The following is a 12,897-nucleotide window of genomic DNA, read 5'->3' as shown; positions in this document are numbered from 1 at the left end:
CTTGGCACTGTCATTTCCTAACTGGGAGACCTGCAAGATTACAGGCTTATGTTTCTTTCTCTCTTTATCCATGGAAATTTTCAACTTATATTTGAGATCAACTGTCATTCTGGTTTTCTCTTTTGATAATGTATTCATTATTGCTATGCTTTTGGACCAGGGAGCAATTCCTTCATATACTAAAACTTCATTCATGACCAATTTTTGTGCCTAAGTGTGTCCATGTCACAAAGTTTATTTATTTATTTTGGGGGGGAGGGAGGGAAAAGAGAGAGGGAAAGAGAGAGAGCCCGACATAAGGCTTGAACTCATGAACCATGAAATCATGACCCGAGCAAAAATCAAGAGTGGCACATTTAACTGACTGAGCCACTCAGGTGCCCCTCACATGGATATTTTTAACAGAGTTCAACGTTTAGTAATCTTGAGAAATATGTGACATATAGAATAATATACAGAGGATACAATATTTAGATTTCCCAATGGAATCTCCACAGGAGAGAGGGATAATACCTTTCCCTCAACTTCACTCAAGCAATAAAAATCCATATTTAAAAGCCTGTGTTACCTAAATGCATTACTATTGATTAAAAGTGAGTTTTTGTTGTTATTGTTGTTGTTGACTTAAGCATTTGTTAACAAAGATACCATGATAATCAAAGAATTCCATCTTCTTCCAGAAGAAAGCTCTTATGGTTATTTAGGAAAAACTTGTAAGTCATACATACGGATAAATGGCTTCTTTAATGTTTCCAAAGATCTGTTTCCCAGTCATTATGATGGTCAACTGGGTCGTCAATTCTATTAGACAGCCTCCAGGATCACACTAGTCAGAGGCAAGAAGAAAAAAGAGTGAATGATGAAAGATAGACTTTGGAAAAAAAAAATCTCAAACCAAAAGACTACAACCTAAAGATTTTAATGGGAATGGATATTAAAGGGGTATAAAGAGATATTTAGCTCAACAGTTTCAAGCATGTTCATTAACCAGTTATGAGATAGCTGCATTAGATTCAGATTTCTGGTCTTACTCTTAGAAGATTCTTTATATATTTATATCTGAATCTTTATATTTGGATTGGGGCTGGAAGTTGTTATTTTCTCCACATGATTTAGATACACAACCATGTATGGAAACCACCTACTGGTCTAACTCTGTAACCCATGGTGGAGCCATTTCTGCTATACTTGTGGAACACTGTCATTCATCCTTTGCAGGAAATCTTCAGGAATATAAAACATACTTATCCCATTTTATAGCTCATATTTACTACTAAACAATAGGTACAATATCACTTCTTGCCCAAAAGGAATTGGAAAGTCTATCAGATGACAGGATTGTGAGACCAATATTCTCTGTGGAGAGAGTTGGTGTCTTAGACTTCTCTTCAATCCTGATAAAATCTAAGTTAGTGCTGGACACACAAAAAGTATGTTTAATTATTGAGTTACTAAAGCCACAAACCTCTCAAGAGAATTCCTACCTCTTCACTTCTCCACACATTAAACAAATATGTGTATTTTCCGGGATAGCCCACGAACTTCCCTTTAAAGAAAGCTACGTAGAAGCAGGACGAGTAAAAATTTACAAACTGAAACAGGAACATTTTCAAGGTAAGACTGCTCTCATATTCCTGGTAAGTTCGAGGAATTTCTGTTAAGAAATAAAACACCAAGGTTAAATTATGTGCCTTCCTGTTTCTCTTTAAATTCTGTATTCCCTGGTTCAAGTCATATTATTAGTCACATTATTCAGAGAACCTGTTGAAATGTGACCCACTCTTCATTCTAACAGACCAATATCAAGATTTGTGCTCGGCTTTCTTTTTTGTTTTTTAATTTTTTTTTAACACTTATTTATTTTTGAGACAGAGAGAGACAGAGCATGAACAGGGGAGGGTCAGAGAGAGAGGGAGACACAGAATCTGAAGCAGGCTCCAGGCTTCGAGCTGTCAGCACAGAGCCCGACACAGGGCTCGAACTCATGGACCGTGAGATCATGACCTGGGCCGAAGTTGGACACTTAACTGACTGAGCCACCCAGGCACCCCTTGTGTTCAGCTTTCTATCAGAGACTTTGTATTAATCTAATCACTGGAGAAGTCTAGGAAGCAGTCATTACTTTATTTAGATGGGTAAAATACTTGCCTGGAATCACACAGTCAGCATATGGCATTTAAACCCTTATCAGAACGGCGAGCATAAGCCCCCTTATATATCATATATCCTGAATTCCAAAGATATATAAATATAAAATTCCCTTCACACCACAGAGAAGCATCAGTAGGTGTAAAAGAGTCAGGGAGCATGTTTTTCTGAGCTGATTATCTCCCAACAGGATGAGCTGTTCCAGCCAAATTGGTGACAGCTTCAATAATACTGAAATAGTAACACATATTATTCTAAAGACACAGATAATTCCTCTGCATTGCTAAAAAATCTCTAATATGAACACAAGTAATTTTTCTCACTGAAAACTGATTTTTTAGATGCTTTGTTTTTAAGTGCTATCTGCTAGATATTTTGTTGTTGTTATTAGCAGAAAAAAAGCAGTAAAATTGAGAAAGAACTACAAATTTGAGGATAGCATTTAATTAAAGTTGCTTCCTAGTGCGTACTCCGGTGCTCGGTGAATACTGTGCTCTTTCTGGTTATTGCTGCACACAGTGATGGTGTCCTGACTTAGAGGAGGGAGCTGAGTGCACAGGGGAAAAGCTGAGGTCTGGAGAGGGATCTCGATCTCATTTCCAACTTGCTGGGGGGCAAGACCAGAAACAACTGTACTCTGTACTCCTCTTCTGGACTAAATCTCCATTTCACCTGTGACGCCTTTACCATCCCTCACGGTTGTGGGAGAACTTTTAATCATTTAAAAGGAGAATAATCCAGGATCTAAGACACGGCAACTGAAAAGAAAAGCACTACGTGTAAGATTTACTCAGGAAAAGCCGACTGTTCTGTTTTTCCTACAACGGTTTTCAAAATCAAATACTTTCTAAAAACCATACACAGGAAATAAAAATTACCTGTGTCTTGAGGAAAGTGAGGATTTTACTTAAAATTCAACTAGCCCCCTCAAGGGAGGATTAAGACAAAAATACTCAAAAAAGATCTACAGAGTCTTAATTCTTCTGTCTAGTTCTTTTTCTCGCTTTCACTACATTGGGGCCTAAATAGACTGTTGGGGGTTCTGAGATGCCTATGCATCTACCTGTAGAACAAAATTGCTTTAGAACTTTAAAAACTGCCTTAAATATGAACACCCCAGGGGATGATCCACAGTGGATATATACCACTGGCGGGAATGCTTTTTCAGTGTTACACAGATGATCTGGCCAGCTTACCCATTTTTGTAATCCACGCAGATATCTTTTCATAAAAGAAATTCAAGATCAAGATGACGATAAAGTTTAAGCAGGATCCACTGAGTGATGTAGTTATCTGGGGAGTGAGGAAACTTTTGACATGCTTAAAGGATGCTTCGCTTTCCATAAAGCTAGCAAATGTAGCAAAGACTGACAGGCGGTACACAATCACAGCTACCATACAGGCAATGACAAGAGCCATCTGGAAATGGGAAAGAAGGAATCGGTCACTGGGTCTCTGCATCTCTGCAATGTGTACACATCTGAAACATAACTAGTCTCTTCATCTCGTCATGTTAAGGTTAGTGCCTCTGACATGGAAAGCAGACCAAGCCAGGCTCTCTCACGACAGGTGGCAGTAAAAGAACACTGCCAAGGAGAAAGGGCTGGAGATAAGACAGGACCTACAGTAGCAGCAGTTGGGGGAGGCTAAAACAGAAAAGTAGCCATTGCTCATCTTTTAGGCCCATCCTCTACCAAGCACTAGAAAACTATCCAGAAGACAAAATCCTGCCCGCGGCCTTACTTATTCTTAAATGATTCTTGAGTTAAAAATGTCTTGTTTTGTTTTGTTTTTGCTTTTTTTTTTTTTTAAAGACTATAAGAAAAAACAAAGATGCCAGGGACTATTTGTACAAGGCTCACAAAGCCTAAAATACCTCTGGCCCCTTGACAGAAAACATTTGCCAACCTCTGCTCCAAACAGGTGGTGTGAAAACCATGTGCTTTCCCAAGAAGAACACAGTTACAGATTCTATTTCATTACCCCTCAGAGTGTTGCCATCAGTGGTCTGATATGCCTGGTCATTGAGATATTTGTATAGATTCTGCATAAATTTTAAACACTTCCCATATTGGAAAAACAGAAAGATGTAGGGATGCCTTTATCTCAATGATCGGAAAATTTGATTTTGAAAATTGAGGGACTGAATCAAGTTGAATGAGTACTAGAAATAAAGGTTAGAACAATCTTTCTGAGACCATATTCTATATTATTTCTTAAGTAGTGCCCTGAATTGATTATTGCCCCCTCCATTTACTCTATCATTTCTCCTCAGTGACTGTTATATCATCTAAGAAAACATACATTTAAAACAGAAAAATCAATTCCTTTAACTAGAAATGTTAAAATATTATGGGATAATATGCACTGGTAAGGTTAAACTATAGTCTACAGCTGCTAATTATTTATATTTCAACGATGCTAAACTCTCAGGGGGTAACATTGCTTCTTTTCCTAAAGTTAAAGGCCAACTGTAAGAGGGCACAGAATTGGAGAGTGGAGGGCAGGAAATAAATTGTGGTGATGGAGGAATGAATCTATTAGTTCAAAAGCATGGAGAAAACCTGACTCCCTCACAATGGGATATGCTAATTAAATTTTTCAAACAGAAGTAATACTTTCTTCTATTTATTTCAGCAAGAAAATAAATTTCAATAGTATATGCTTTTTGTTTGCATTTTGTGTAGCTATTTTAAGTGGAGATAAAGATAAATTAATGATTAAAACCAAAACACTAACCAAAGAGTCTGCAGACTATAAGTTTGTTATACTGTTGAGGTTTCAAGTTATCACCTAATTAATGAAGTGCTAGGAGAGGGGGAAGGACAGTTTCTGAGATGAAGCCTCGCTGTCTCCCCCCAGCTCTTTTCCCAAGGTTCAATTATTCCCAAGGTTCAGTTATGGCACCTCCACATAGATCACACTTTATTTTATATAGAAGCTGTATTCGAGATAAAAGGACTGGGGACGGGGAGGAAGGAGAGGGACTCAAGAGTCACTGCAGATGAAACTGCTAGAATAATCTTCCTACGACTGCATGTCAATGACATGAGAGCAGTTGTAAAAGAATGCTCACCCATAACGTCACCGTAGCTCCTGATAAAAAATACCATGGAAGGCGACTATATAGAGGCATGTAAGGTTCCATCTCCTGTAATTTAGAAGAAATCACAGCAACATCAAAATCTACCCACAAAGTTGGGACTCCAAAAAGCAGTCAAAACCACAAAACCCAGTGAAAGTAGAAACCTCCCCCAGAGAATCCGCTACAGCTCATGGGAAGCTACATTCTAGCATTGGTTCCTTCCCTTTAAGTAGAATCCTTCTACTACTCTTAGTTGACAGATTTTATACATAATATGAGCCACAATGGATACACACTATTTCCTCAGTGTTGAAATGGAGTGATATTCAGGCCTGACAAGTCTGAGGGCTGCTGTTTAATTTGAAATGCTTTAATGATATTACAGTTTTATTCTAACTGAATTCAATCAAACTGCATCGCTCCCTAATTGCTATGTATGATATTAAATAGGGTGCCTTCTTTACACTTAACAGGATTCTGTTTTCCCACACAGTTCATGGGCCCAGTCTTTTCTACCTTCATGTTTTGAAGTTATTAATGGAAGATATTAATTATATCAGCTGAAAATTCTCTCCTATATCAAGAGGTAGTTAGATCTTATCCAAAAAAAATACTGCCATGTAGTAAAAGAATAGCTGTCAGCAGAAATCTAAATTTTGTAATCCTATCTAAAGGATAGGATTTTTAGATCTTGAGGATTTTTAGGGAAGACTGAATGCAAACATAACTCAACAGGCAAAATAGCCCTCCAAGTGCTCTACTGAAACCCCGGATGTGTGTGCATGTGTGCATGTAGATGACTATGTACATGTGTGTGCATGTGTGTCCAATACGTTTGCGTCTGTGTATGCATATTTGTTTGTGCCCATGTGTGTGTCCATGCATACAAATATGTGTTCCCAGTACAGACTCAAATGTGAGGGTTCTGGTTGTACTTAACCACTGAAGCACTGCAAGTGAGTAAAAAATCCCTTGGTTTCAAAACCATTAAAGTGGGTGATTCACAGTGGATCAATCCACACTGTTTTTCAGCTGGTTTCAAATGTAAATAAACATTCAGTACATATTGTTTTTATGTCAGTAATTTTAGGCCTGCTTTTAGTTTTTTTACACCATGAAATAGGAACAGATACACTTCATGTCATTAGGACAATGTTTCTTTTAATATATTTTCTTAATGTCATACAGCCATCCAAGTTGTTAATGTATTTTCTGAGGTGTTTTTCCCCTTTGCTCATTTACCAAATTTTTTGCAATGTCCCAATAAAAGTTAATAAGTGTTTCGTGAATGCCTAAACTGTGAAAATAATTTTGAGTATTATACCACAAGAATAGTGTCCTGAACAAAGTAGGAAAATCTACTTTTCTGGTTGTGTTAGAGACATATTGTGTTTTGGGATTGTATTAGAGACATATTCTATTCACCTTTAACAGCATCAAGCAACACAGTGATTATAGATTATGGAAAGGTAGGGATGCTAAGAATATGCAGCCAGGAGTCTGGTCTTTGAAGGCAAAATACCTTCTATTTTCCCATTAAAAAAAAAAAAAAAGAATTACCAAGAAGTCAAATTACTCAGTCAGCAACATACAGGTGATTTTCCAGTTAAGGATCCCCAAATCTAGACTTTATGCCCAAACACTACTGCAATGATCTTCCCATTATGATAAATTGAAAAGGACTAGATGAATAAAATGTGGTCTAATAAAACAATCACTCATAAGTCCACTATCTTATTACAATACTATTTAAATTTTTGCATATTAACTTAGTATCATATCCATGTGTATATATATATACCATATATATATACACATATACATGTATATGTACATATATATATATATATATATATATATATGCCCACACAGCAGACACATTATTTTCCATTTTCCTTTTACATCATTTATTACAAACCCATGCTATTTCATGACACGATGCCTCGTATTTGCTGCAAAATAATCTAGTTGCAGGGAGGAGCAAGTGTAAACGAATCAAGATTGTCCGTGAATTAACATGAATTGAAGCTGGGTGATGGGTCCATCCTGGGGTTCATTACACTTGTCTATCTACCTTTTTTTTTGTATATATTTGAAATACATATTAGAAACAACTAAAGAAGTTTATAAGATTTATATGTTGGAGAATATTTTAAAGGCAAATTAAAATATGCATAATTATTTGGGAGGTATGTCCATTGAGATACGCTGCCCATTTCAGTTTCCTAATCTACCTTAGTTACTGCATTTATTTTCCTGTGTTTACACATAGCTTCAAATTCAGGTCTCAGCTGAAGCTGCTGCTGTTCCTCTTCAAAGTCCACCAGGTCCCACTCATATTCCATTCTGGCTTGTCGCTGTTTCCAAAACTCCAAAAACAATGTGACTGTAGGCAAAGAAATGTATAAGAACAAATATAATCAAGAGATGGGGAAATCAAGTGAATAAAAAAAGAACCCAGTGCTTTTCTCTACTTTAAAAAACCATTTTGGTTGAATGATGGCTCTCTGTCACTACTCTAATGACAAAATTATAGAATTACAAATGTTGTCTTAATACTATGTAGAAACACTGAAAAAACTCCTATATAAAAATTCAAGTTAATTTCTTAGCAATCCCTGCAAGGAAGAAAAAAATTCAGGCACATTACTCTCTCTTCATTCAGATAATCTGAAAGAATGTTTAAACTTAACCTTTTATTAACACCTAGATTTTGTTTGCATGCTTTTTACTGAAATCATTCAATGTACATATGTATGTATAATTTTAATAAACTTTCAATTGAAGCATAACATATTTACAGAAAAGTACATAAAACACAACTGTACAATTTAAAGAATTTTCACAAAATAAACACTCTCGTGGAATCAGCAACTGTATCAAAAAGTAGAACATGACCAGCACCCCAGAAACACTCCCTTATGACTCTTCTAAGACGTTAAGTGTAATATCCTGGCTTCTAATATTATAGGATAGTTTGGCCTGTCTTTGAACTTTACATACATCGTGTCATACACCATACACAGGTAGTTTTTGTGTTAGGTTTTGTTTTGGTTCAACTTTGCTTGTAAACTCAACCTATATTGCTGTGTGCAGCAAAAGTTCACTTATTTTCATTGCTACATAGTATTGCATTATGTGATAAATCACAATTTTGTTTATTATTGGGTTCATGGACATTTGTGCTATGCCAGGTTTTTTTGCCATTATAGCATTGCTGTGAATATTCTTGCACGTGTCTTTTGGTGGGCATATATCTAAGAATGGAATACTAACACAATATTAACTTATAATTTTATCACCTGTGAAAAATTCAAATTTTAATGTTTATCTGACTCATTCCCTAGCTTTTAAATAATTATAGGGAATTATGAATTCTATCTGTACATCTTTACAGTCTTAATTATATCTTCCCTTAAGTATCCTTATAGTCATCTAACTGATCTCTCTGCTTCCGATATCCCTTTTTTTCAATATAAATATATCCCCTGACTACTAAAGAGTTTTATTTGTTTATTTGCTCATGTATACATTCATTTATGTATTTTTTCCTCATTTTTTTAAAAAAATTATTTTATCGTAAGAACACTTAACCTGCTTAACAAATTTTAAGTCTACAAGACCTTTATGTTGAGTATAGGCACAATGTCATACAGCAGATTTCTAGGGCTTTTTTATCTTACTTAACAGAGACTATATGTCCATTGATTAGTTACTCCCCTTTTCCCTCACCTCCCTTAACTCCCAACAACCTCCATTCCACTCTCTAATTCCATAAATTTGACTATTTTAGATATTTTATGTAAATGGGATCATTAAGGATTTCTCTGTCTGTGACTGGCATGTTACACTGACCATAATGTCTTTAAGGTTCATCCATGTTGTCACATATTGCAGAATTCCCTTCTTTTCAAGGGTGAATTGTATATCATATGTATATATCAACAGTGTGTGTGTGTGTCTGTGTGTGTGTGTGTGTGTGTGTGTGTGTGTGTGTGTGTATGGTGTACATATATACCACAGTTTCTTTGTCTATCCATCAATGGACAATTAGGTAGTTTCTACATCTTGCTTATTATGGCTAGTGCTGCAATAAACATAGGAGTGCCAACATCTCAAGATCCTGATTTCAAAGATGTGGAATAAATACTCATAAAGTGATATTGCTGGATTATATAGTTCTATTTTTAGTTTTTTTGAGGAATTTCCATACTGTTTTCCAGCTGCACCATTTAGCATTCCCACTAACAATGTACAAAAATTCATTAGAATTCTCCACATCCTCACCAGCTCTTGTCTTTTGTTGTTTTGGTATCAGCCATCCTGACAGGTGTAAGATGATATCTCATTGTGGTTTTGATTTACATTTCCCTGGTAACTAGTTACACTAAGAATGTTTTTCATATACCTGTTGGCCATTTATATATATTCTTTGGAGAATGTCTATTTGAGTCCTTTGTCCATTTTTTAATAAGGTTATTAGGGTTTTCTTTTTGTTTTTTGTTTTTGTTTTTTTCGCTACTGAGTTGCAGGAGTTCCTTATGTATTTTGGACATTAACCACTTAGCAGATAAATGATTTGCAAATATTTTCTGCCATTCCATGGGTTGTCTTTTCACTCTGCTGTTTTCTGTGCTGCAAGAAACTTTTTAGCTGATGTAGTCAAACTTGTTTTTGGTTTTTGTTCCCTGACCTTTGATGTTATGCCCAGGAAATCAATGCCAAGACCAATGTAATGAAGTTTTCCCTTATATTTTCTTCTAGGAGTTTTATATAGTTTCAGGTTCTACATTTAAGATTTTACACAATGCTGAGGTGATTGAGTATAGGATAAAGACTCAATTTCACTCTTTTGCATGTGGATGTCCAGATTTCTCATCTCCATTTGCTGAAGAGATTATTCCTTCTCCATTATGTATTCTTGGAACTCTTGTTGAAGATTAGTTAATGATATATGTTGATTTCTGAACTTTATTCTGTTCCACTGGTCTGTGTATCTGTCTTTATGCCAGTGCCGTACTGATTTGATTATTGTTTCTTTGCAATATATTTTGAAATCAAGAAGTCTGATGTCTCCAGCTTTGTTCTTCCTCAAGATTTACCTGGCTATTTCAAGACTTTTGTGATCCCAGGGGCACCTGAGTGGCTCAGTCAGGCAAGCATCTGACTCTTTAATTTCAGCAGGTCGGTCAAGCATCTGACTCTTAATTTTTGCTCAGGTCATGAGCTCACAGTTCACGGGATCCATGGGATCCAGCGCCATCCTGCGCTGCATGCTGACAATACAGAGCCCAACTGTGATTGTCTCTCTCCTTCTCTCTCTGCCCCTCCTCTGTTCTCCCCCTCTTTCCTTCAAAATAAATAAATAGAAACTTCTTCAAAAATTAAAAAAGGAGGGGGGGGGATCCTGGGTGGCTCAGTTGGATAAGTGTCTGACTTTGGCTTAGGTCATGATCTTGCGGTTCATGAGTTCAAGCCCCACGTCAGGCTCTGTGCTGACAGCTAAGAGCCTGGACCCTGCTTTGGATTCTGTGTCTCCCCCCTCTCTGTTCCTCCCCCACTTGCTCTCTCTCTCTCTCTCTCTCAAAAATAAATACAGATTAAAAAAATTAAAAAAAAACTTTTGTCATTTCATGTGAATTTTTTCAGTTGTTTTTCCTATTTCTGGTAAAAAACAATGTCACTGGGACTTTGATAGAGATCATATTGAATATTTAGGTCGCTTTGGGTAGTATAGAAAAATTAATAATATTAAGTCTTCCAATCCATTAGTATGGGATGGCTTAATATATTATTCCTCCAGGGGCAGCTGGGTGGCTCAGTCAGTTAGGCATCTGACTTTGGCTCAGGTCATGATCTCATGGTTTATGGGTTCAAGCCCCATGTTGGGCTCTGTGCTGATAGCTCAAAGCCTGGAGCCTGCTTCGGATTCTGTGTCTCCCTCTCTCTCTGCTCCTCCCCCACTCACACTCTGTCTCTCTCTCTCTTTCTCTCAAAAATAAATAAACATTAAAAAAATTTATATTATTCCTCCAAATATTTAGAAGTATAATATTGCTTGCTTTGCATTGATTTCAGTTTCCATGGGTTAGTTACATAACACCAGTCCCCCAACATGACTCAAATTTCAGGTACCACAGTATATTAACTATGAACTGTTGCATAAAGTACAAATTTTTCTGTTAGTTCCTCAAACCACAAATCCCTATATAAATAGCAGACGTGTATCATGATTAGTAACCAATCACATCACTTTAAATGCCGCTGGTGTTTGAACACTGCATATTTGTTAGTCAATTAATGTGCAGACAGCAAAGCATGTCTTTGTGTTTCCTCCTTGCCTTCCACGTGGCATTTTACAAAAATGGGTATTAAAAAATAGAACTGGTGAACAAAGATGTAAGTACATCAAACAAATGGAAAATGAAAACAAAACATAAATGGAGTTATGGAAGAATAGAAGACTGAGAACATTGACATTGTTGCCATTTGAGAGACTCTGTACATATACAGCCAGAGGAACTTAGCAAAGGCAAATCTGCTGACATAAATGAAGAAAGCAGTTGTGAGAAAGAGGGATGTCCCATAGGAAACGGTGTTGGCAAAAACTTCAGCTTAAAGGAACTCTCGGTGATAGTTCATTACAATGAAAACACAGAGGGTAAGTTAATGCTCACACCAGAATGTTCTATCCTTGGGATACCTTTGCCACCTGTTTTCCCTTTCAAAATCCTATTTTAAAAAATCCAAATCAAATTGCAGGTCTTCTATAAAAGTTATCTCAATTCCTCTAGTCAAGAAGTAATTCCTTCCTCCTCTGTACTTCTTCAGCACTTAAAATTTAATGACAGTATGTATTAGATTCTGGCCCAATTAGATTGTGACCTTCTTAAAAACATGTTATATTTCACTCATTTATTTATTCATTTTTAAATTTAATATTAACTGAATTTCATGAGGCAGAAAATTTTATTCATTTATTCATTTCTTTACTCATGTATTTGGTAGAGACACTGCTACTAGGAGAAAAAAGTTTTAAGAGCACAGTATAATTAAGCAGTCTTTTAATATTCCAATGCTTTCCCGAAGGGGATCTACTTGTATACTTAAAAGCTGCTTCCTGAAGGTCTGGCTTCCAATTAGCCTGAACCAGGTGCTAACTCAGATCCTCCCCTTTGGGACACTGACAGGTCTTGGCATACTCCCAAATACTGGGAGCCACCAAGAACATAGAAGGCGGTGGGGACAATCACAGAGGTTTGAGAAACAGTTCACACTGGATTCATCAAAAACATTCATCTCCTGGGGCGCCTGGGTGGCGCAGTCGGTTAAGCGTCCGACTTCAGCCAGGTCACGATCTCGCGGTCCGTGAGTTCGAGCCCCGCGTCGGGCTCTGGGCCGATGGCTCGGAGCCTGGAGCCTGCTTCCGATTCTGTGTCTCCCTCTCTCTCTGCCCCTCCCCCATTCATGCTCTGTCTCTCTCTGTCCCAAAAATAAATAAAAAATGTTGAAAAAAAAATTTAAAAAAAAAAACAAAAACATTCATCTCCTATGTCATTACTGGGAGAGGTAGCTAATTTATCTAATGTGCAGAAATCAATACAGAGAGACAAAGTAAATGAAGAAACACAGGAATATGTTCCAAACAACAGCAACAAAACAAA

The 12,897-nt window shown here is 36.8% G+C and overlaps 1 protein-coding gene across 5 annotated transcripts in view; it reads right to left on the bottom strand.

The window, feature by feature from the left end:
* Positions 1-12,897, bottom strand: part of ANO5 (anoctamin 5) — a 95,776-nt gene that overhangs the window by 20,843 nt on the left and 62,036 nt on the right. For all 5 annotated transcript variants that reach the window (XM_058688466.1, XM_058688468.1, XM_058688467.1 and 2 more), the window contains 5 exons: positions 7,468-7,619; positions 5,225-5,299; positions 3,345-3,567; positions 1,485-1,654; positions 729-826 (listed from right to left, as the gene is read on the bottom strand). In XM_058688466.1, coding sequence (XP_058544449.1) covers positions 729-826; positions 1,485-1,654; positions 3,345-3,567; positions 5,225-5,299; positions 7,468-7,619 — 718 coding nt within the window. The remainder of the gene's footprint in view (positions 1-728; positions 827-1,484; positions 1,655-3,344; positions 3,568-5,224; positions 5,300-7,467; positions 7,620-12,897) is intronic.

This window comes from Neofelis nebulosa, chromosome 10 (genome assembly GCF_028018385.1).
Source record: "Neofelis nebulosa isolate mNeoNeb1 chromosome 10, mNeoNeb1.pri, whole genome shotgun sequence".
Lineage (NCBI taxonomy): Eukaryota > Metazoa > Chordata > Mammalia > Carnivora > Felidae > Neofelis > Neofelis nebulosa.
Note: the sequence above shows the minus strand (reverse complement) of the source record. Positions and strands in the feature narration are given on the sequence as shown.